Genomic DNA, 25,121 nt, shown 5'->3' with positions numbered 1-25,121 from the left:
GCTGTGAAGTCACCAGAAGTTGGGTTTAACTCAAGGAGGTCAAACTATTTTGGTATTCAAGCATGCCACTCAAATTTTGTGTGTGTTTTTTTAACACAAGGGTGCCACTCAGGTGCAACTCCGGGCCAGAAAATGCTGTACACTCGCAAAGACACACACACTTAAAACCCTTTGAAAGGAAGAACGTCTTCCTGAGTGTGCAAAGGGCCCCGTTTCCTGGTGGTGCTGACACCAACGGATTTTAATATCTCTTGGCTATTTGTGTTTAATTTCTTTTTACTGTTTTGTTTGTTTCTTATGACTGTTGGCCTCCCAGAGTCACTGGTTTGAGATGGGCAGCTATATAAATTGAATAAAGAAATAAATTCTCCTTAAAATCAAACCAAAGAGCCTCTTGGAACCTCTACTTGGGGTATTTCAAAGCTCTGGTGCTACCCCTGAAGAGACCCCTTTTCTTCCCCCTGCTTGCTCAATTGCAGCTTTAAAAAACCAAGCAATGATGATTCCGGTAATTTCAGATGGGGCTTTAAGTTCTAAATTCAGAGTGCAGTGTGGAAATAAAGGAAGAGCTCATTGTTGCAGCTGGGACAAAATCAGAGTTGCACACTCCCTTAGTCGAGGGCCAAAGAAGAGGTGGCTAGTCTGTTTTGAATCTCAGTCGCTGCGCAGAACCACCATACTCAGCCAGCTACAACAGCTGAAGAAGGAATCATCCATGGGCTTTCTTCCCTTTTGCCATCGGTGCAGCACTTAGTCAGCTGTGGCTGAGCTAAAATCAGACCTGGCTGGTAGTTACATGGGAGGCAGGCTGCAAATCTCAGCGCTGTAAACTAGGCAGGGACATTGGTAATAGCCCCCTAGCTCCCCCCCGCAAAATATTCAGGAAAACTATATGCCGTTATACTTTCCAGCGGGGCAACACCATATTAGATAGAGTGCCAGGTTTGAACTCAACTAATGCCAGAATCCTAACCAGCAACACTTCTCCCTGGTCCAGATTGGCTTCATCACTTCACGGACACCGCGCTCAGTTCCCCTCCCCCTTCTGTGCCCTTACTAGGAATAAGATGACATCAGTACCTGGTGACCATTTCAACAAGAACTTCCAGATTAAGAACCTAAAAAGCTGGGGGAGTTTTAGGCTAGAAGAGTTTCTCAAAGGGTGGCTTAGCTCTTCTGCGGATTGGGCTTAACTCTTCTGCGGATCATTTGTCCCGGTTTCCTGAGATGAACGAATCCAGCCGCTATGGCTTTCTAACACATTTTTTTTTAAGCTAAAGGAAATGATACCACAAGGGAAAAAGCCTGTCTTTGCTGCATTGGGGGGCTGGCCCTCTGAGAACAAACTAAGATTGCAGTTAACAACCCCCACCAGTTTCCCAATATGACCCTTTTTATGATACGTTTTTGGCACCTTTTAAAACATTTCACTCATGTTAACGCTAATAAATTGGTATCGGGATGAAGAGCTGCATAATTTCAGTCTAACGTACATGATGGGCCTTGTCTTGGTTGTGGAGCAAGAGGGATGTTTCCTTACTGTTTTCAGCCACTTTTGGCTTTATTTATATTTCCAATTTCGTCACTGCCCATTTCGCATGAAGCGACTTTAATGAGGCCTAAGAGCACCGCGGTCTAAGGCAGTGTTTTTCAATGTTGGCAACTTTAAGATGGGTGGACTTCAACTCCCAGAATTCTTCAACTCCCCCAGAGCTGGCTGGGGAATTCTGGGAGTTGAGGTCCACCCATCTTAAAGTTACCAATGTTGAAAAATACTGTTCTGAGGGGTGGAGATGTTGCTGGCCTCCAGGGTATTTGCTGGCCCCATGTTGTATTCCTACTTTTTAAGCACAAAGGCCACGTGGAGTCACCCGGTTATGGTTTGGATGAGAAACCCTGCTTCTGTTGAAAAGGGCCCCATGGGCCTAGTGTTCCAGGAAGCAGGATGGAACCAGGGATCCTGAATTTCAGGTCCCTGACTCAGCTCTGCCTCCAGGGGGGCAAGTAAGGATCTGGGAAACGGATCCTTTCAAAAGCCCCTTGCTCTGCATCTCTGCCCACCACCCTCCTTGCATCTGGTGTGTCTGCAGGCAGCAAAGTTCTCTGGCCTCCCCAGCCGCGGGAAGCAGTCCAAGAGCAGGGAGCGGCTCTCTTCCGCTAGCGGCAGTGGTGGCCTCATCCCTCCCTCATCCTTGGCCAGGCTGGCTGGGGATATTGGGAGCTACAGTCCAAGAGCCCTGGGCGAAGCCGAGAGTGCCTTTCCAGCGACAGGCGGGCACCTCCCGGCTGTCACCCAGAGGCCGAGCCCCAAGGACGGGGCAGGGAGTTCGTCTAGCAAGCCAAGGACGCTGCTGGAAGAGCATCCCCGGCAGCCCTCCCTCCCCGAGCCGTGAGGCGCCTGGCGGTCAAAGGTAGCCTGCTCCCGCCCCGGGAGGCTCCATCCCATCCGCGCGCCGCCCCTTCTCGCCCGCCCCGCCGCCCCTCCGGCGCCGCGGCTCCCCGTGCCCGCCCCGCCAGGGCGAGGGCACCTTCCCTACTCCCACCCACCCCGCGCCGCCTCCGGCGATGGCGCTCTCGCTCTCCGCCGTCCTCTCGCCGCAGCCTCGGGAGCAGAAGGCGCTGCGCGAAGGCGCCGGTAGCCCCTTCCGAGCCCGGCGGCGGTTTCCGCGGCAACCGGGGAGGGCGGGCCCATTGTGACCGCGCCGCCGCCGCCGGCCGGCCGGCTCAGCCGCGGGGTCAGGCATGGAGAAGGCGCTGGACGGGCCCCGCCCCGTCGTGACTTTCTTCCAGCCGCGCGCCCACCACGTGCTGGTGCTGTTCAGGTGAGGACGGGGGGCGGCGGGGGGTTCTCCTCCCCCTCCTCCCGCGAGAGACCCCTCCGCGCCCCCCCGCCCCGGCCAGAGGGGGTGCCGCTGTCGGGCGGCGGCGCCCTCGCACTCTGCAGACGTCGCTCGTCTGAAGAAAGGAGGCAGAGATGCGTGCCCCGCCCCAAAGGGTCAAAGAGAAAGGCTTTCTAGCACACGTGTGTGCGCGCGCGCGCGCGCGCGCGGGAGAGCGTGAACCAAAACGCTCCCCTGCGGGGAAGGATGTGAGGTGGGAGTCCCAGCCACTTCCCTGGCTGACTTTGGGGAAAAAGAGAAAAAACGAAGTCCCGATCGGACCGGTTGGGACTTGGATGGGAGGCCACCGGGTGATCCCGGAGCTGCCGTTTAAACTAGGAAGCTGTAAAGGAGGAGAGAGCTGTTGCCCACTATCTTCAGTCCTTCCCCCAGCAGTCTCCAGGCTTCTCCGCTACCTGTCCATGCTCCCCCTGAAACCCCAAGGGACCAAATTGAACTGAATTCAACCCCAACTACATATTGTTTATGTAATAAATATTGAGCATGCCGAAGCCCTTTGGGTAGCCAAATATGTGGGCAGCTCCAACCCCTGGTCCCCAGCTCCCCATCTTTGGCTTCCAAGCTTGCAATATTTATGAAATAACCACTGAGGCCACTTAGATAGTTAGCCAGGGCTTATCAGGCTTCAAAGACACACACCCCCCGCACCCAAAGAACTGCAGACCCCCGTCTGGACCGGGCTGGCGACTGCCTCCGGGGTGCCATTCAGGGCTCCTGGATTTGGTGCCACAGTGCTTCCTAATGCCATGGCTTGCATGCCATTACCGTACCATCATGTGGCAAACCGAATCAGCTCTCAAAGTTATTCCTAGCGCAGAAACTCAGCAGCAGTTAAACGTTAAACTATGGGACTTGTCTGTAACTACTAAAAGGGGCTGGCTTTACTCCGGGCTGGCTTTGGGAGAGGGGCGGAAAGCAGGGCATTGCCATTCCGTTCCTGAAACCAGCAACTGGTGGCTGGATGTTTTTCCTCTCTCCTTGCCCATGTGTGAATGATTGGGACAGATTGTGCCAAAGCTCACACTTCTGGATTTTAGCCCAGGTTGTGGGGAGCTTTTGTGACTGCTAGGAAAGAGACCCTGGCGCTGCCCTTCTAACCTTTCTCCCGTTCAGTCAGCAAACTTGCGGGGAAACTGCTCTGAAGAGGTTTCTGCCCAAAAGCCACCTGGCTAAGGTGATTATCCAGGACAATGTTAGTGTTCAGCGGGTCCAGGAGATTAAGGTATGTCTTTCGAACTTCTTGCGCGAATTCTGGTAGTGTCAGGAATCAGAGCATACAAGAAATGCTGGGTCAAAACTCTTTCCAGCAGTGCCAACCAGATGCCCAAGGGTATGAGAGCCACATAGCGTCTGTCCATGTTTCCCCGTAACTGAGACTCACAGACAATTTGCCTTTGATAATGAGGATTACTATGTTAGATTGGTAAAAGTCTGGCACTTAGCAGCTGGGCTCCCTCGACTAGGTTAAAATGCATTTGTGGATTACCAGACTGAGGGAACCCAGCCCCCATTTTAGTATATTGTCTCAATCGAGTCATCCCATTAAGCCATAAAATGACTTACTTAGGGGGGCAAAGAAGATTACACGCACACAGCAGTTAGGTTTTGTTCACCTGGGTTTAGCGTTTACTGTGTTGTACGAAGCAAGTGTTGGTTAGCCAAGTGGAGCCTGCAGTATAATCTGAATGCCAGAACTGCAAGGATAAATGGGGCACGTTCTCTCCTCTTTGTGACCAACTAGTGAATCAATCCTGCAGATTAGGTGGAGAGACAGACGTCGGATGGGCTTGAATCTGCTCTGGTGCTTCACGACAGCACATGCAGAATATATGTATGCACTGCCATATCAATTGATACACAGACTGAGTTTATTCTTAAACCATGGTTTGTTTTAGCATGTTTTAAGTAGTGGAGTAAGAGCCCATTTAGTGTTGTGGTTAAGGCATCAGGTTAGAAACTGGGGGACTGTGAGTTCTAGTGCTGCCTTAGACATGAATCCAGCTGGGTAACCCTGGGCCAGTCACACTCTCTCAGCCCTAGGAAGCAGGCAATGGCAAACTACTTCCAAAATGTTGCCAAGAAAACTGCAGGGACTTGTCCAGGCAGTCTCTGAGAATTAGTCATGACTGAATGGATTAAAAAAAAAAGTAGTGGGGTACACTTCATAACCTCTGTACATAACCACTACATAATCCGCAAACAAGAAAGCTTGGGCTCCTAAAGAGCAAGGCCGAGATTTGGGCTACCTTATCTGAACTGCAAAAATCCAAGCAACATGTAGAGAGCAGAAAAGATTTGCTGCTTTGCAATGGTGGCCTGGATTTTTGAAGCTAAACAAACCCCTTGAACGTGTGAATCCAGTGTTGAACAACTGCGTACCACCCCAGAGCAGAAATGCCTGGCTGCGATTGCCTGCCCTGGGGGGCACACGAAAGGACACAAGGCCGGGTTTGCCAGCTTCTGCTCTCCTGCAACTGCTTCCTTCCGGATTGATCTCTTCCAGGCAAGGCACATCGAAAATAGCAAAAAAAAGGCTGAGAATCTGTTTGAACAGATGAAAAGGAAATTTATCAACGACCAGCAGAAAAAGACATGCCGGTGGAAGAAGGAGTACAACCATTACCAGAGAATGTTGGACGACATTGACTATCAGAACGTTATACAACAACTCGGCTCATCCTACAAATTGATGGTGTCTCAGAAATCCTCTGCCGCAAGCATGGGGAAGCCCTTTGCCAAGCCAGACCGAATCAGATAACTGGAATCATGCTCGGAAAATGGTGTTATAGCGTCATTTAATTGGAATAAACTGTGGTGTAAACCGGATCCAGTTGGTTGGTTTTCTTGACAAAAAGGCATTAAAGCGGGCCCACCCAAGCTAAATAGCTCTGCCATCCGTGAAACAGTTGCGAGGTCTGAATTGGGTTGTCCTGAAATGAAATGATCAAAATCCTGCAAGTTTGCAGGGGTGTCTGCAGGCACGGGGTCAAAAAAGTCAAGATGGCAGCCTTAACTGTGCAATTGAAGTACTTTTAAGGGTGGGGCTTCAACATATGATTCTGACTGACTTGACTTGGTTTACTCCCGCACAGGCCCCCCAGGAAGTTTGTCAAATTTTGCCAATTATCAGCACAAGGTCTTGAGAAATCTCAGGTTTTATCCAGATTGTACAACTATCAAGTTTTCAGCCATCTGAGTCCAAACATTGTTCAGGGGGTAGTCAGTTCCAGAAAGGAGGAACTAGATGAAAAAATGATGTGCATTTTTGCTATTAACCACATAATTTTTATGAAGGCAGACGGCAACTGAAATTTAACTTAAATTAGGATCAAATTAAGAATCGGTTAATGTGTTTTCATAACAATTAGTCTAATGAATCCATGTTCTGTAACTACACAGCACATCACATCATAGGCTTATCAAATGTGCTAGGTTTGTACAACATATTAAGCCAAGGAAAAACCTAATTAAAGTTAACACTAGCCAAGTTTAGGAGATTGTGCACGTAGGCCTTTCAGTGACCTGCTTAACCATGTTGTGTAGACTTAGCTAGTCTCTGTTTCAGCATTGGGAGCTGAGTGGTCCTTTGAGTATTATTTGATGTTTGTAACCCTTGTTAACCATCAGAGTTGCTTGGTGAGTAGGCAGCCCTATAAATGGAATAAATAAGAAAATAAAATAAAATAAACAAATAATTAAACATCGCCTTCTCAGGCTCAGATTCTCTTGTTGCCATGAAACACACATCTGTTTGTTCTCTGCCCAATTTTCGCTTCTTGAAGAAAATTATATAGGTGATAATAGTCATAATAAATAATTAGAGAATGCAGTAGGTTCATTCTTAGCAGGCAGCTCTGATAAAGCACACGTTCTTCAGCAATTTTCTCTTACTTCAGTCTGCAAACTCTCTAATCTGGAATGATTACATGCCTTTAATTCATCCTCTGCTTTAAGTGATAGTCTAAAGCAGGGTTCCTCAACCTTGGCAACTCTAAGCTGTGCAGACTTCAACTCCCAGAATTCCCCAGCCAGCTCAGAGCTGGCTGGGGAATTCTGGGAGTTGAAGTCCGCACAGCTTAGAGTTGCCAAGGTTGAGGAACCCTGGTCTAAAGGATATTTTATACTGGTCAGAAAGACTACAGTGTGCAAATAACAGAATTAGCAAGGCTTTTTATCACTCTGTTTTAACTCCATCTTGGTATCAGACATCTTGTTCCAGAGTTTCACAAATGCATAGCATATTGAGTGAAGGAGCCCCTCACTTTCCAAGCCTTGGATCTGTATGAAGCCAATCATTATAAGAAGAAAAAATTCTCTTTGTCCAATTTCTCCACACCATAGACAAGTTTATAAGAATTTCTATCAGGTCCTCATTAACCACTTCTTCTTTTTCCTCTCTAATTTTTTTAAGAGCCCAATGTTTTGAGCTCTTTTTTTTTTTTTGCACACCCCATGCTTCTTGATGAGCTTTTGCCAGCAACATTTTCAAGACTGTAAGATGACCAGAATGCTACAGGGATGCCAGCTGATTTATTTATTTGTTTATTATCCAATTCCAAGGCTGCCCGACTGCTTAACAACTCTGGGCAGCTTCAAATAACAGGAGAACAGTACATATAAAAAGAAATCATAGCAATACACCCATCTACAAAGCTAAACTTAACTAAGCGGGATCTGACACCTGCCTATCTCAACGCCTTGGAGAAGCAAGTTTTTAACGAATTCCTGAACGTCATAAAGGTGGGAGCTGTGTAGATCTCCGGGGAGCTGTCATTCCAGAGGGCCGGTGCTGCAACCGAGAAAGTGCGCTTCCTGGGGCCTATCAAGGGACAGAGCTTAATCAACAGGACCTAGAGGGCACCCACCCTGCTTCATGGCACCAGACGGGCAGAAACAAGTGGAGATAAGCAGTATCTCAGATGCCAGGCCCTATGCTTTGAAGGTGGTACCTAGCACTTGAATTGTACCCAGAAGCCACCAATGCAGCTGGCGAAGCATCAGGGTCACATGAGCAAAATGTGCCTCCATGAACTGCCCACCCGAGATGCATTGTGGACCAGCTGCAGCTTCTGGATGGTCTTCAAGGGCAGCCCCATGTAGAAGCCATTAAAATATACAGGTAGTCCTTGTTTAGCAGCCACAATTGGGACCAGCAACTCAGTCATTAAGTGAAGCAGTCGCTAAGTGAAACTGGTGCTTATGCTCCAACTTCAGCTTTCCTTGGCTATAAAGACCGGCGATGGTCATAAATGTGAGGATTGGTGGCAAAGTTACTTTTTCATCACAGCGGTAACTGCAAGCAGTTGCTAAACGAGGATTATCTGTATTTGAAACTGAAATTTTATTTACGATCAGTGACCAGCAAAGTAGCTACAACAGTAGAAGAACACCTATAAAGGAGGGTCCAATTTTATTGATCTAAAGTCAGCCTGCCGTTCCATCCCGAGAGACACTCTGGCGGAAATTCACGCTGCCATCCGTTGACCAGTGGCTACTTTTATTAATCAGGATGCTGCACGAAAACCGTCACCCAAGTCAGATAGGACATCCGCTCCTGGAGGAATTTGAAGACGTGGCTCTGGGGTGGGGAGGGGAGTCATCACGTGTGGGGTAGGCCTAGAGCGCTCATCGCATAGAAGGACTGAGATATTGTCTGCCATTTGGGATTCTATTTTTATCTATGATTGTTGTTCATTTGTATTTGTATTTTTAGATATTATATTTTAATATATTGTAATTTTTTTGTACAGTGATTCTTTTATTGATTATTGTTGTAAACCACCCAGAGTCCCTCTGGTGGGAGGATGGGCGGTGACAAATTTGATTGATAGATAGATAGGTAGATAATGCATGCCATCTTACTACAGACACACCAACCTGTGAACGGGGATGTATTTTGGAAATATAGGCATTAGGATACTGCCAGGTGATGGCTCCTGGCTGAAAAGCTAAGCCGGGGTCAGGTCTGGTTTGTCCTCGGAGGGGAGACCACGAGGAAATGCCTGAGCCTTCTGCTGGGCCGCGTAAAAGGTGGGAAGGGGCGATGGAAGCCGTGGGCAGGGGTGGTCCCGTTACGCCCCTCCTTTTCAGCAAGGCGAGGCGTCGGGAGCAGGTTCCGCCCAAGGGGCAGCGGCGTGCAAAGCAGGGCTGCTTCTCCGGGGCAGCTGCGTTCCCACGGGCTGCGAAGCGGGGCGGCGGCTCCTCCGGGCTGAGGGGTTTGCGGCGTTTCTCAGCCCCCGCGACTCTAAGCCCGGCGGACTCCAACTCCCAGGATTCCGCCAGCCAGCCGGGGGGGACCGCGGGATTGGAGCTCGCCCGGGGTCGAGCGGCGGAGGCCGGAGCCCCGGGCGACTGTCGCCCCGCCCCCTCGCGTGCGCGGCGGCGGGGCGTGTCCGCGGTCACGTGCCGCCCGCCCCTCCCCAGCCCTGGCGGCGGCGCCGAGCGAGGGCCGCAGGCGCAGCCGGAGCCGGAGCTGGGCGGGCGCCGCGGCGCCTATGGGGAGGGCGGCCGCGCCTCTGTGTAGCGCCGGCACCCGCGGGCTGGTCTCCCTGCTGGGCGCCGTCCCGTGCCTGGCCTGCAAGCCGCCGCCGCCGCCGCGGGGCCCGCTCGGCGCCGCCATGAGCCTGGTCGTCGAGAGCTGCCCCGCCGCCGCCGCCGCCGCCTGCTCGGCGGCGGCCGTCGGCCCCGACACCTACAAGGGGTGGCTCTTCAAGTGGACCAACTACCTGAAGGGCTACCAGCGCCGCTGGTTCGTGCTCAGCAACGGGCTGCTCAGCTACTACAGGTACCCCCGTTCCCATCCTCCCCGTCTCCCCTCGGCCCCTCCCGGCTCGGAGGGCTTGGGCTTCAGCTCCCATCCTCCCCTCCCGCGGCGCTCTCCTCAGGTCCCATCCTCCTTTCCCGGCCCGGAGTGGTTGGACTTCAGCTCCCATTGTCTCCTCCCACATTGACCGGCTGCTCCTGCAAGGTCCAACAGGCACCTGAGACAGGTTGGACTACACCTCCCATCTTCCCTTTCCCCCACAGGCAAGATGCTCCAGCAAGCTGCCACTCAGAGGGATCGGGGTACATCTTCCAGCATCCACGACTAGCATAGCCTGTTCTCCATTGATCTGGTTCTGATGGGTCGGATTCCAGGGTCCATCCTCCTCCTCCCTAGCATGTTGCAGGACTGTGCCAGCCAGAGCCCCTGTGGCCAGATTGCCCCCAGTGTAACAAGTGTTGGATTACAAATCCTACCATCCCCAGCCCACCTTTCTCAGCTGCAGTTGCACCAAGTAGAAGACTGCAACTCCTGTCATCCCTCACTACATAGATATCTAGGCCATCTGGATGCTGGGGAAAAATTTGCTGTACTGGGGGAATAATGGGAGCTGTAGTCCAAAGAGCTTGTGGGTGTTCAGTGCACCCCATTCCCTAGCTGAGGGAAGAGTGTTTGGGCTGCTGGGATACTACAGAGATTGCGGTAGAGGTAGGGGGTTGTTTGTGCTCAACTGTAAGGTGTATTACGGTAGCTGCCATCCATTGTAATGCATTGAACACTTCCAAATATTTATTTACTGGAATTGCACCCTGACATAAATTATTCTTATCCCCCCTAAGTATCCTGGTTGACTCTGAAACCTAGTGATGAGTTTTCCCACCAAGACAGCTGTTGTGCTCATATCTTGTGGGTAGCGTTGCACCCACAGGTATTGTCTGCTGCTTAGCTCCTCCAGCAATGGTGTGCATGCAGATTTGTGCGATTGTGGGATGAAAGAGGTTGCAGGGTGAGGATGGGTTCCTTGATGGATCCCAGCTTATTTGCCTTTGGCTGATACTGCCGTAGTGGTATCAGCAGCGCCCCAGATGCTGTGGTGCGCAAAGGTGGAAGGGTGCACTTGCTGGAAAAAGATGGCAAGTGAAATGGGCATGACTTAGGTCCTCCTAACTGTCTGAAAAACCAGCTGCTGGAAGACAACGAAGCGAAGGGGGCATTGTGTCTACGTCTTCTCTGCCGAATCAGATTGGGTTTAGATTGGGTTTTGTTTGGGTCGTGTACTTGGCTTCTCTGGCTTAAGGTTAGTAGCAGTCAAGGCAGGATGGAAGAAAAGAGAGGGATGAATGTCAGAAAGGAGGTTATTTGTTTATTGAAAAATATTTGTAGGCTGCCCCAGGCTTGATGGACTCTGGGTAGTGAACTTCAGAATGCAAAAGCATCAACACATCAACTATAGAAGCCACATAGTGGAACCATTCCTAAGATGGTCATCCACAATCAAGCAGGACTGAAACCACTTTGGAATAATAATGTTCTTACCAAATTGCAAAAGGCATGGGGTGGGGTGAGCAGCTTTCTGGGGGAGGGTGTTCCACAGGGTGGGGGATACCACAGAAAAGGCCTTTGGCCAACCTCTTCATCTGGAGGGGGGATCCTCAGTGGACCCCTCCAGATGTTCCCTCAGAACCGGCAGCTCCCATTCCATAGTTTTCAATGTTCAAACTGCAGAAAGCGTTGCTGATGCTTTTGTGACAAAGAACAGGCCAGCAAGAGACGTCAGCTCTTTGGAATGGTGATGTCAGCTTTTTGGAATGGGAGTCAAACTGAAATATTTACATAAGGTGGAGGCCGGAAGATGGTTCCTATATGTTCACAAAAGTTTTATCCTTCCTGATGCTCTCCAGATGTCCTGGGCCGAGGACTCCATCTTGGGAGCTGGGGTGAGGCTGACGGGCAAGAAAAGGATGCCTGACTTTGGCTGGGCTACTTGCCCGCTGAACAAGGGAGAGCGACGGTCGAGGCGCAGTTGGGTTTAGTGGGACGTATTTTGTCCATGCAATTTAATTTGTCAGTTTCTTCCTACATGTCAGAGTGAATTTTTACGTCTGAAATTTTGGGGGTGGGGGTTGAGAACTTCTCAGTTGCACCTTGAAGTCATTGCAACCTACTCTGTTTGACAGAACTCATAGAAAGCAGCAGTGATTGGGCAGGATCTTTTACAGTGGTGGTGGTGATGATGGGAGAGCCAGTGGGGTGTACAGGTAGTCCTCGCTTAACAACAGTTCGTTTAGTGATGGTTCAGACTTACGATGGTGCTGAAAAACTGACTTATGGCCAGTCCTCACACTTAAGACCATTGCAGCGTCTCTGCAGTGACCATGATTTGGGCTCTTGACAACTGGTTTGCATTTATGACCATTGCAGTGTCCCATGGTCACCTGATCGCCATTTTCAACCTTCCTGGCCGGCTTCTGGCAAGCAAAATCAATGGGGAACCGTGTGATTCGCTTAATGACCAGGTAGTTTGCTTAAAGCTTGCAGTGATTAGCTTAACCACCACTGTAAATAATGTAAAATCAGGTCAGATTTGCTTAATGACCGCTTTGATTATCAACTGAAATTCTGGTCCCAGTTGTCATTAAGTGAGGACTATCTGTAGTGGTGAAACTGTTGAACTGGCACTGGGAAGACCCAGTGTTTCAGCTACAGAAACTGAGTGGGCTGCTTTGGACCAGTCACTCATTCAATCTACCTCACAGGATTGTTGTGAGGAAACATGGAAGCAGAGAGCTTAATGTATGCTACCACAAAGGGCAGAATTAAAATCTAACATAAAATCCTTGTGTTCCGGGTCCTTGTTCCATGTGAGAAACCAAAAGGTGGATAATTGCTTAGTTTTCTTTCTGCTTAGTTAGCTCCACACAGCAGTCTCCAGGAGTCGGGGTTGACTTGAAGGCATTAAAAAAAAGGCATTTAAGGCTTGGTTGGCATTACCAGATAACTTTTCTATCTCAGAATGGAATTAATAGGCTTTTTCAAAAAATAAACCATTTCTTTCAGTTGTGTAAATCAGTTACAAAGCCACACGGTGGAAGGAACATTTTGTCCCATTTTAGTATAAGACCTGGATTTGGATCTATTAGTGAAAAAAACCCTATGTAACATCTGTTCACCTTGCAAGCTTTCTCCTCTAGGATGATAGCCAGTGTTTGACTTGTGTGTAACAGGGTGGAATTCCTAGGAAGGAATGAAAATTGAGCAGGGGTCTCCTAAAATCTTTCCTAATTTAATGTTTTCTCGTGGTCTTTTACTGTAGTTTTGCATCACGGGGACATCAAAGCAGCTTAGAAATAGATTAGAAAAATGGCATGACGATAGATTCTCCAGGAGCGTGGTCTTGTTCTGTGGGACTTCTAAAATTTCTTTCCACAGGTCTGGGTTAGGAATCTGTGTTGAATGAGCTCTTCCTGGCTTGGGACTTTTTAAAGGCACTGCATTTTTCTGGTCCAGTCTGTTCTTTCTATCTCTGTCAAGAAAGAAATCGATAATGAGGGAAGGTTGGTGCAGCGGCTGGCTATGAAGCTGTGGGAGAAGGTGTCTTCTCCTGGTGGCTGTCAGAAAGGTGCCCTTGAGTCATGCTCAGCTCCTGGTGCCTTGATGGAGAACCCATGTAGCTTTTGTGACAACAATACAGAAGTGGTTCTTTACTGCCAACTTCCAGAAGGTTGCATCACTTCCAAGTCTACCCTCTACCCCTGTTATTCCTTGGAGATCTCCCATCCAAGGACTACTAGGCCCAACCTTGCTTAGGATCTGAGTCCTGAAGGTCGGTCAGCCAGCTGCTGCTGCTGCTGCTGCTGCTGCTGCTGCTGCTTAGTTGCAGAATGTCAGAGAATAAGTAAGTCTCTTTGTGAATTTCTGGCTGTGTTTTTAAAGCAAGTTTGAAGCCATCATGGCTGCAGCGCTTTACTTCACAGTATGCAGGCACTATCAATTATAGTCTTAAAGGGTGAAGGCTCTCATTTGAAATGGAGTGATTTTGGATTCAAAATGTTTTTCCAGCTCCTACTCTGTATCCCAGAAATTAATAATGGTGCATCTGTTTCTTAGATCAGCCAAGACTGTGTGGCCACTTGCAATCCACTAATCCTTTGGTAGAGATTTAATCAACTTTAGGGAAGCAGATGATTCTCAATCATATCAAGACGTGATGGCAGTGCTTTTGAATAGCTGTATTTTCACTTCTTCTTTTTATTTTTCAATAAAAAAATTAAGACCAATAATAAAATGGCCAAGGTTGGCCAGTCCCTGATTTTTTACTTTTTCTCAAAAGCTGAAAAGCTGAATGCTTAATCAGCAAAATTGAAACCCACTGGAAAATGTTTAAAACTTCTCTTCCAAATTAGCATTTATACTTACAGGCTTCTGGTTCTCTTATCAATACTAATAACCAAGGAAACTAGGAAGAGATTAATTTGTGAATAAGGAGCACTGGGCAAGGCTAATACTGTGGTTCTGGTGTGTGTGTCCAATCACTGATTTTTCCCTTAAGTTTTGAACTGAGTGAATTCAGTCTTTTTTCAGAAATGAAAAGTTTAGGTCCATGAACAAAGTGATGGCTCTCTGACAAAAAGTTTATTTTAAAAAAGTATCCATTTACTACTAGCTTTCAATAACTTCGTGTGAAAATCCCTTTTTCCAGGTGGGATTCTTGAATGATTCTTGTTTAGCCAGCAGAGCTTCCAATCTGCATTATTCTGCTGTTGTCAATACTTTAGATGAATTGGAAATCAAAGCTCTGTGTGTGTTTGTTTCCCAGCTCTATTGTCCTTTAACACATGCCTTAGATGAGGGAAGAGTGCTGTGTTCCTAATCAAATCATCTGTATTGAGGCTGCCCACTGCTTTGAGAATGATTTTCTTTTTCTCCTGAAGGAGAAGAGAGAAATGTAAACTGATTATTGCCAGACAGTTGTATGTTCAAAGTTTGCAGGGGGTTGATAACGTTTCGGGACAGTGGTTTCTGAATTGCCTTTTCGGCCTCCTCAACTTCCCATTGCAGGTACACAAACCTCCCAAAGGGGTGCATGTCTTCCCTTCAACTCTCAGCAAAGGCCTTGTGGCTGGAGAATTCTGGGAGGCTGAAGGGCACCCACTTGGCAAAGGTTGCCGTACATTAATGGTCAGATCTGGCATTGTTGAGATGCCTTGGGTCATCCTGTTGGTTAAGGATGATCAGGGTTGAAATACACGGCAACAGTTTGGGAAGGGTTGCACTATCTTATAGATTAGTGTTTCTTTGACCACTATAAGACCACTTTAAGACGTGTAGACTTCAACTCCCAAATTCTGGGAGTTGAAGTCCACATGCCTTAAAGTTGCTAAGGTTGAGAAACACTGTTATAGAACCTTGGATGGACCTGAAATTGTGTTTTCCTGGGCTTGTTCCATTAGTAGCTTGCCAATAAATCAGAAAAGAGAGCTGTGTTTCCAAATAAGGATACACCAGCCAATATTAATATGTCTAAAGCAGTGTTTCTCAACCGTGGCGACTTTAAGATGTGTGGACTTCAATTTCCAGCATTCCCCAGCCAGCAAAGTGCTGGCTGGGGAATGCTGGGAGTTGAAGTCCATACATCTTAAAGTCGCCACAGTTGATAAACGCTGGTCTAAAGTAACATACAACTAATTGCAGAACTCCGAACATGGAACACGTCATGCAAGGGGTCAGCAGACTGGGTGCCATTGAAGGAAGTGCTTGGAGAGCATGATATAGCTTGGGGTAGGTGTTGTTCCAACTGAGACCCTCCTTCCCTGTGGCCACTTGGAAGAACATCACACCTCCCAAAACAGGTTCATGTTGGGGAAGGGTCTGAATTGCATGAGGTTTGCAGAGCTAGCACCAGGGGTTGTAGGAGGGGTGCTCCCATCGCCTTGTCCCAGTTAGCACGCTGGCAGTTTTGAACATGCAGTGTCAAAATCGTCTTCAAAGGTGTGTTCAGTGGCTAAGTTAGCATGACCGATCAAACCACAGGTTGGCCAAACGCTCTGTAACCTCATGTGTTATGTGAACCTATCGTGTGCGATTAGTTTGTGGTGTCTATCATGTGAATCCAGAAAGCTAGGTTAATGGAGTAAAGATAGGTAAGCAAGCCTTGTGTAACAGTTGTGTGGACAGAGCCAAGGTAGAACCGTAGCTTTACTTGGAAGGCGATTAGGGTTTGCTCAGGAATTTTCTTACAGGACGTGGCATCGACAGAGTCCTGCTACTTAAGTAATTAAATTTAGCGTTAGCTCCCTCGCTTTTTGTTCCATGAACAGAGTTGAGCATCTCGGTCCAATGCAGCTGTGCCCACCCTTTGTTCTGAACAGAAATTTGGTATGCGTGGTGTGAATTCAGGTGGCCGCCAGAAGACCGAGAAAAACAGTGGGTCTGAAATCATTTTATGCAATCCCCATTAAGGCCTGTCCTTTGGGCCAACTGTAGCCCTTGGAAGAATTTTCTCCCTGTGCTTGTGTTATTCAGCTGGTGTCCTCAGACGCTGCTAGACTTACCCTTGCGAATGTTCAAGAATGTGCTGATCTGGTGTGTGTGTGTATATATATATAGAGAGAGAGAGCGCGCGCACGCGCAAGAGCAGATAACTTGCCAAATTTGTCAAGCAAGTAACTTAACACAATAATTGCTCGTTTGGGAACTGCTTGGGTAATCTGGCACTCTGTGGCCTGGCACTTCAGGGGCCGTGAACGTTAAGAAGCGGCAGACGAGATGTGCTGGTCTCAGATGGTCTTGGAACATGACTGGGTCTAGGAGCAGCCTAAAAGCAGTGGGAAGGAGAAGGCAGTATAAAGGATCTTGGAAAGCCCCTAAACCAGCCTTCCTCAACTTTTTGACCCTGGAGGAACCCTTGAAATATTTTCCAGGCCTGAGGGAACCCCTGCCCATTCAGGCTCAAAGATAGGCCAGAAGTTACCAAATTATTCTATTCGTTTCCTGGGTAGGCCTGTATATGTGCATTAAGAGTGTTCTTAAACTGAAAATAAAGAATGAAACTTACCTCTTTAATGTAACATTGCCAGAATTGGAAATAAATTTTTAAATAAATTGTGATCTCCCAGGGAACTCCTAGTGACCTCTCACAGAACCCGAGGGAGCCAAGGACCCCCGGCTGAGAAACCCTGCCTTAAACCCAAACTTTGGGTGGTGGGAAATCTTGGCCCAAGGAGAGGGACGTGGAAATTTGTGCCCATGTCCTAATTCCTCACTTCTCAGAGTAGCCTGAGGGCAAATTCAGCTACAGTATATCTGGTTACTTCTGCTGGGATTCTTTTGGGGATGTGATGGGCAAAATGTTTTTTTGAATTTGTGTAGGTAGGCTGTCTTGTAATTTAATATTTTCTTTCCTGAATAAAAAGCTTTGGAATTGAAAAAAGAAACCCCAGTGGATATTTCTGCAGCGTAATTCAACACCTATCTTTTAAAAGGTCAAGAGACTGACTTAATAACTGACTTCCAAGCAGTGGTACTTGTTTTCAGTTTTCCATACAGGTGCTTGACAAGGAATATTCTACTGTAATCTGTTGACTATCTAGATCAGCCTTGCCCAGCCCCTTTACCATGATCACGCTCTGGCAGCTACGTAAAGATGCTCTCTGGGTTCACACTTTGTGTTTGTTTATCAGTGGTTTGTTGTTTATCAGTGGTTTCCCACAATTGGCTGATTTTGCACAATGCACTAAAGCAGCCATTCTCAGGCTGATGCTTTCCAGATGTGTTGGGAGTGCTGTTCGCAGAATGGCCCAGCCAGATTGGCTCTTTGCGACAAACCATGGTTGCAAGCCACGTGAAGTTATGCTAGATTTGCATAATATGGCAAGCTCAGAGTAAACAAATAGCATTATGGTTAACGTGTGAACCAGGTTAAAGACTAGTTTAGCTAGTACAAAGAACCGTGGTCATTTCCAAGGGGTAAAATTCAAACTAAATTCAAATTAATATCTTGGATGGCTTGATTAAGGATCTTCCAGAGGAATCCTTCAGTTGAAGTAGTAGAAAATACGTGTAGCTCAGGGCTGCTGTTGTGTTGTTAGAGTTCTCCGAGCTAGGTTTTTGGGTTGCTAACGCTTCATTGCCATACTCGATAACATCATCAGAGCAGGAATGTAGAGCAGTGATACTGATTCTTTCCGTATCTGTTTAGTCTGAATTAGAGAGGATTCTGGTTTATCCCTTTGGAGGATGGGATCAACCTACCTGGTGGGTGTTCCAGAGGTTTTAGGCTAGAGTTTCTACCATCTTTAGCCATTGAACTTGCAGGCTGGCAGTGCTAGGCCAAGCACACCTGGAGGCAGGAGGCTGTCTTTCCCAGTATTATTATTGTATGACCCAAAGTCCTGAATAACAAGGTGCTTATTTATTTATTAGATTTATATGGCTGCTCATTTCAAATAGATGACTCTGGGCAGCTTACAATATTAAAAATGATAAAAGAGATATATATATATACATTTTTTTTTAAATGTTAAAACCACAATCGGACGTTCAGCATAACCAAGAAACAGGCTCATAAAACAGTCAACAAATAAATGGATAGATTTAAAATAAATGGATAGATTGAAAACTCAGACATTAAGTTATCAGTAAATGCTTTATTTTTATAACTGTAGTTAAAAATTTGGCTGGATTTTAATCTGAGAGTAAAATTTTAACATATTCAGAAATATCAGTTCCTGGGCTTGATTTTAAAATGGCCAGATAATAGCCTGCCAAAGACTCTTGTAAAACTCACGGTGCAATAAAATATGAACCACGGTTCTATACCAGTACAGAGACAACATCTTTGAGAGGTGGGAATCTTTTAAAATGTACCGTATAGCGTATTTGATGGAAACACATGTAATATGGTTTTCGAAGGGTCTTTTTTGTAATTACTTAAACATAAACTGCTAAAGTATATAGGGGGCTGAAAAGTGTAGTTGTAATTTATTCCAAAGGGTGGGGTCAACACAGAACTTTGGCTTAAACAGGTAGTCCTCGACTTATGACCATTTGTTTAGCAACTGTCCGAAGTTACAACGGTGTTGAAAAAAGTGATTTACGATTGGTCCTCACACTTACGACCAAGACAGTGTCCCCATGGCCATGTGATCAAAATTCAGGTGCTTGGCAACTGGCATGTATTTACGACAGTTGCAGCATCCCGGGGTCACGTGATCGCCATTTGCTACCTCCCCAGCCAGCCTCGGATGAGCAAAATTAATGGGGGAAGCTGGATTCGTTTAACGACCGCAGTAAAAAATGTCATGAAATCAGGCACAGTCTCGTGATGCCTTATTTAACAACCATCGCTTTGCAACCAAAGTTCCAGTCCCAATTGTGGTCATAAGTCAAGGATTACCTGTACCATTCATTTATTTATTTATAAAATTGGTCACTGCCCATCTCCTCCCACCAGAGGGACTCTGGGCAGTTTACAACAATAATCAATAAAACCATAAATATACAATAAAATTACAATACATAAAAATACAGTATCTAAAAAACAGTCACAAGTAAACAATTATAGATAAAAATAAAATCCGAACGGCAGATAATAACTCAGTCTTTGTATGCGACGAGCACTCAAGGGCACTAGCCATCCCCTGTACCGTTCCCATAACCTTTGTTCAGTACAAGAAAATGCCAATGTCATACCCCTGGAAAACACATAATAGGGATCAATGCCAGTCTGACCAATCTTTCAGGTCACCCCTTTAAACCACTTATCCACATAAGAACTTTTCAGAAGTTTACCCAGGAGCCCTTCCTTATTTTTGAAAACGTATACAGTATTTGAAACCAACATTTAATGGTTGGTTCTTAGCCAAGCTTTTGTGTTCAGAGGGCTTTGCCCCGTTTCCAGGAGAGTAACAAAATTTAGAATGCAGCTGGCCTGCCAGGTATATTTTCTGGACTGGCTTTCTGTGTTCAGAGCAAGCAGGGAGAGTGGGCTCTATCTGACACCCCTTCGTTGTCTTATCATACCTCTTTTAGATAAACATTTTCTGTTTTTCTAATGGAACTGTAAAACTGCTTGGACGTTTCCAAACTTTTTTAGCTCAGCCCGGGGGCAGGGGGGTCTACTCTTTAATTAATTCAATTGCTCTATTTTTGTGCCTGGTATATTGTGTTATATCAGAGAATGCTTTGATCTTGCTTATGTGGCTGTGCTGTGGTTCAGTGTATGGGCTTTGATTTACAAAACAGTCTCCCATCTCAATGTGTGGTAGCAGCTAACCAGCAGGCCAGCTGCTTTGTTGACCTCCCCGTCCTCCTGCTCTGAGTTGACAAACAGGCTTTGTTTGAAGGGTGATGTTCAGAGGGATATTTAACCATTGAGTATTTCCTGCTGAAATGTTTTCACGCCCCACAGTAGCAGTTGAATCTTTCCTTCTTAGCCCTCCAGCGTTCTCTGAAGAGAGTTTTGTTTGCAGCTGCCTCGACTCACCTTGCGGGTGAGTTTCTAGGAATTTACTAGCCTGTTTTAAAAGATGAAAGAGACGTAGGTTGGGGAAATAAAGTACAATTGGGTTTAAAGCCAACGTCAACACCATGGAAGATACTCTTTATTAGAACGCAACATACCAAGTTGCAAAGGGAGATCTGTCATGAGTAAGGATGGTGAGCAGGGGGCTCCCATCCAGGCTGTAAAGCGCATGCGTAGCACTGAGGAATTAGATAGCCATTTCAAGAGACACAGATCGGGCCTGCCTTAGCCTTTGGGGTTTATATGGCTGGGTTTTTCCCCACGCTTCTTCAGTTTGTTAGGATTTTCCTGTTATGTAGCAGCAATAAAACACTAGAGACCTGTTCCTTGTCTCAGTGTGGTTCCTGGCTGTTAGGACAGATCAGTGTGTTTCTAGATCAGTGTTTCTCAACCTTGGCCACTTTAAGAGGGGTGGACTTCAACTCCCAGAATTCCCCAGCCAGCAGAACTGGCTGGGGAATTCTGGGAGTTGAAGTCCACCCCTCTTAAAGTGGCCAAGGTTGAGAAACACTGATCTAGGTCATCATGCATGGGGTGTGTGTGTATCTCTTGGCGTTAGAGGTCCACAAAATGTGAAGCACCTTGTCCACGTTTGATGCAGGTTGATGTCCCCTTGCTGGAAGTGGGGGGACCTCAGAACAGGCCATTCCCAACTCCGTTTCAAGATTGCAACTTTTCAGCAACCCCAGACCAGGCCAGTTAGACCTCAGAACACTTCAGGTGCAATCAGAATGGGATGTCATTTTTGGCCTTGTTGCAATAACGTTTTGCCCACCTCTGCTTTGATGAGGAGAAAAGGCAGAACCTGGAACTCTGGATATTTTCATAGCATTTCCTGTTTACTTTGATGGTAATGCGGTGCTGTGTTGTCCTCTCTCTGCAGTAGCACTTTGAAAATAGCTTTATGCAAAGGTAAAAGATGAACTGTCTTTTGACTCCTGGTGGCTTCATGAACAGGTCCAGTTTCTGGGAAACAGTTTGCTATTGCCTTCTCCCATCTACCCTACAGCCCTGAGATTTGCTGGTGTTCTCTCATTCAACTTCTAATGCAGAGTTTCTCAACCTTGGCAACTTTAAGATGGGTGGACTTCAACTCCCAGAATTTCCCAGCCAGCAGTAGTGGCTGGGGAATTCTGGGAGTTGAAGTCCACCCATCTTAAAGTTGCCAAGTTTCAGAAACACTGTTCTCTATTGAGTGTCTAATGAGAAACACTGTTCCAACCATGCTTAGCTCTTGAAGATCAGACAAGGATGGATGAGTATAACAACTGGTTGTATCTTCATTGTAAGGCTCCTTATTATAGAAATGGACAGTCTTTTTTCTCCCAGTGGGATCTGTAATATTGACATTCACATCACTGCAACTGATGGTTGATGTTCATCAGCTGTTTTTTCATAGAACTGCTTCATAGTCCCCATTTCAACCATGTTTAATTGTGGCTGTTGTTTAAGAACATGAGATTTGGGCTGCATCTTACAACTTGCTTCTTTGAAGAGCCCCTGGGGTTCAGCTGAGTCCTGTACTACTTAATTCAGATAAAAAGCAGTTGCCATAGCAATTGTAATTAGTGAGCCTTCTTGCAAGTTTTCTTGCTGGATTGTATAACTTCATGGAGGGGAAGCTTTGATCATCATATGGGCTACCAGCTGCTGTGAGAGTCCATTCCCATATTGAAAAAAGGCTCCAGAGCAGTGTTTCTCATTGCTGGCTGGGGAATTCTGGGAGTTGAAGTCCGCACAGCTTAGAGTTGCCAAGGTCGAGGAACCCTGTCGTACTGCAGTTTGTTCCACCACGATCAGTTGACACTGGGGTCATAGACTATGCCCTGGTATAAACCATGTCTGACAAAAGAATATGAATGCCTTACCTCTCCAAGGAGCGTAGAAGGGGTTGGATCCAGAAGGGCTCAGTGGATTTACAACTTTCCGTGGAACAAGCTGCTGGACCAGCTAGGGCTGCTGAAAAGTTGATGCCCACCCCACCCCTGAGTTCCTAAAGAGGGAAGATGCCTGGCAATGAAACTAGTAGATGCAGTGTTGTTCACATCAGAGGTTTTGCCGGATCAGAGTTAATGGCTGTGTTAATATGGGTGCTACCGCCAGGCTCAGTGGTTGGAGGGACCACCTTCCTAGCCAACTGGCACAGCCTAGAGCCTCAACCCCATTGGTCAGCTCCCTGCCTTTGCCACCAGGTAGGATTCCTGGACTTCCACCTTTCCTGGGAAGACCTCAGAGCCCTCTGGCTTGTTCAGTCCTTTTGGCCTGGAGGTCCTGGTTTGTTCGGGTTTCCTGTTTCTCAACCCTGGAAATAGCTCTTTCCTCATATGGATGAGATCTTGAATTCTGTATATCCTAGTGAAACAGTTGCTTGTAAGAGTTTTCCTGCTGTCTTTAGCCCATAAAACAGGCCATGAATGCGTTTACACGACATGCAGGCCCTAAACCGTGCAAGCCACATTGTAGGCCGTACGAACTGGACCGCCATCTCCAAGAGCTGTGCGCCTTGATCTGGATTCAAAGGGGGAGAAGGTTCGGAGTGCACGTGGATGTGCGTGTCTTACATGTTGGGACATCATTTTTTATTCTGACATTGAGAAATGTAGCTTCCTTAAGGAGATACTGCAAGTGGAATGGGAGCATTTCTGCATGCTCTAAATCATCTTCCCCACTTGGAATCTGGATTACTTCAGATTCAAACATGGGTTACTACGAAGTAATCCAGTTGCCTACAGTAGTGGACTCGTAACAGTTTTGCAGCATAACGGAGGTTGGTGGAAATGGTTTCTGGATCTGAACTTTCTGTGGGCAAAACAGACCTGCAGTCTTGAAGCTCTGAAGATTTTTCATTGTATTTTGAAGGTTAAAATACGAATTTGCTCTTACTGTTTCAAGGGCAAAAGGGCATGGGTCCAGTGTAAATTAGCAAACGTTGCAGTTAATATCCAAATCGTCTTGCTTTCCAATTCATTATAACGGTCAACATATTCTCAAGTAGGGTGGCACCGCAGACAGCTGCAGACAAATATCCCCGAAGACGTAAATTTTGGACCTGATGCTTTTGTTTCCGTAGCTGCCTTGAAAAAGATGACTTGTTGCTCCTTTGCATCGATTTTAATTTTTGTATCTGTTTTAATATTTTAAGGCATCCTGGCTTTCCCGGGTAAAAACTGAAATGAAGCGTTGCTTTGGTAATCTTTAGGTAATACGTCTTGATCTCTTTGAGTCATTGTAAATTACAATGGTCCAATCGCTTCTATATTATTGCTAAAAAAAACCCTGCTTTTGCGGTTGTTTGTTAATGCCATATTTAGCTTTGGATGCGAACTTTAAACAATTTTATGCTTATCAACACTGACATTTTAGAAATCGTAGTTAATACAGATATACATTTCTTCCTTGTCTTTATCTCTGAAGGTTTAAGGCAGCTTTTCTCAACCTTTTGACCCTGGAGGAACCCCTGAAATATTTTTCAGGCCTCAGGGAACCCCTGCCCATTCAGGCTCAAATGCAGGCCAGAAGTTATGAAATTATTATATTCGTTTAATGGGTAGGTCTGGATCTATGCAGGAACAGTGTTCTTAAACTAAAAATAAAGAACGAAGTGTACCTCTTTAATGTGAAGTTTCCCAAATTTGAAATAATTTTTTAAATGAACCGTGATCTCCCAGGGAACCCCTAGGGACCTCTCGCGGAACCCTGGTTTAAGTTACTTTGTATAAATACCCCTGTACTCAAATAATACAATCTGCTACTTATGTAATACAGTAAAAAAGTAAAAAAAATAACTTTTATTTTTTAGTTTATAAAAAAGGTATTGCTAAAGAAGTCTGCCTTGACTTTTCCAAGTTTATTCAGCGTGAGTTGAGCTTAACTCAAGGGAATCTTTCCTTTCATGAATAACTAACTGCTTTATTTTTGTAACTGGTATATGATCATGTTACTTTGGTGATGTGACCAGACCTTTTCCCTAAGATACAAGCCAAATCCTTTGTTTCTGGCAGTTAGGCAGATAATGCCGTCATGATTTATGTTTGGGCTGTGCATTTTGGCTGAAAAATGACACTTGTGGCAGCTCGCGATTGAAAGAATAAAATTAAAAGTACAGTTGGAAATAAAATGGATAAAAACACAAAAGAGCACAACATTAATCATGTTAGAGAAACATGAAGCTCTTCATTGTTACTGGAACGAATAAGGCTTTGTGTAAACGCCTCTGCCTTTTCTTTTGAATAACTTGAATAGATTAATGCTGCTCTCAGGATTTGGTATCTTTCACATATTGTTTGGTATCATGGACTTGATTGGCATCGTCTAGTTGGCTTGTAGGATCAGGGCCAGAAATACATCTGGTGCTTTACACCAATTCAAGAGATAAATTATAACGTATTTCTACGCCCACTCCCAATCCGTGTCTGTGGCAGCTGCTTTTCCACATGGCGGCATGACGTGTTCCTGTGCCTGATCCGCCCCCTTAAGGCTCCTCCCCAACGTGATGCCCCCATCGTCCTTCGTCAGTGTGCAAAATGGCCTCGCTGGATTAGATTGGGGCACTGTAACCTGTCCCTTCTGGGATTTGTTAAAAAGGGGAAGATCCCTCTCTTGTTTTGTCTTCTGGGGAGATGCTGCAAGAGATAGTATAGGAAGTAAGTATATAGTTCGTTGCACTAAGAAAACTTTTATCTTTTTCTTGCTTTTCTTGGTTTTCTTGTAATTTGATTGTTGTGAGCTGCCTAGGATTGTTGGGAGTAGGTGACATACATTTTATTTATTTATTTGATTGATTGATTGATTGATTGGTTTCTATAGCTGCCCATCTCAACAAGTGACTCTGGGCGGCTATAGAAATTGAATAAATAATAATAATAATAATAATAATAATAATAATAATAATAATAATAATATCAGCTCTACGCTTACTTCCTTTACAGCCTCCTCT

General features: G+C 46.2%; 4 protein-coding genes across 4 annotated transcripts in view; 3 read left to right on the top strand and 1 right to left on the bottom strand.

Moving 5' to 3' along the window:
• Positions 1-25,121, bottom strand: part of PES1 (pescadillo ribosomal biogenesis factor 1) — a 426,838-nt gene that overhangs the window by 79,331 nt on the left and 322,386 nt on the right. The gene's annotated exons all lie outside the window — the stretch shown is intronic.
• Positions 1-25,121, top strand: part of MTFP1 (mitochondrial fission process 1) — a 246,205-nt gene that overhangs the window by 172,731 nt on the left and 48,353 nt on the right. The window lies entirely within an intron of this gene.
• C15H5orf52 (chromosome 15 C5orf52 homolog) lies at positions 2,649-5,720 on the top strand. Its single transcript, XM_063315968.1, has 3 exons — positions 2,649-2,822; positions 4,014-4,122; positions 5,404-5,720. Exons 1-3 carry the CDS (start codon positions 2,743-2,745, stop codon positions 5,656-5,658), a joined length of 444 nt encoding a protein of 147 aa, XP_063172038.1. The 5' UTR covers positions 2,649-2,742; the 3' UTR covers positions 5,659-5,720.
• Positions 9,347-25,121, top strand: part of OSBP2 (oxysterol binding protein 2) — a 136,349-nt gene continuing 120,574 nt past the window's right edge. Inside the window, exon 1 of the mRNA XM_063315270.1 lies at positions 9,347-9,684. Coding sequence (XP_063171340.1) covers positions 9,395-9,684 — 290 coding nt within the window. The 5' untranslated portion in view covers positions 9,347-9,394. The remainder of the gene's footprint in view (positions 9,685-25,121) is intronic.

Source organism: Candoia aspera, chromosome 15 (assembly GCF_035149785.1).
Source record: "Candoia aspera isolate rCanAsp1 chromosome 15, rCanAsp1.hap2, whole genome shotgun sequence".
NCBI lineage: Eukaryota > Metazoa > Chordata > Lepidosauria > Squamata > Boidae > Candoia > Candoia aspera.
This window is presented reverse-complemented; position numbering and strand designations above follow the sequence as displayed.

Coding starts and splice junctions, on each gene's coding strand:
- C15H5orf52 (XM_063315968.1), top strand. CDS start 2,743: ATGGAGAAGGCGCTGGACGGGCCCCGCCCCGTCGTGACTTTCTTCCAG. Junction 2,823..4,013: donor CACGTGCTGGTGCTGTTCAG/GTGAGGACGGGG, acceptor TCTCCCGTTCAG/TCAGCAAACTTGCGGGGAAA. Junction 4,123..5,403: donor AGCGGGTCCAGGAGATTAAG/GTATGTCTTTCG, acceptor GATCTCTTCCAG/GCAAGGCACATCGAAAATAG.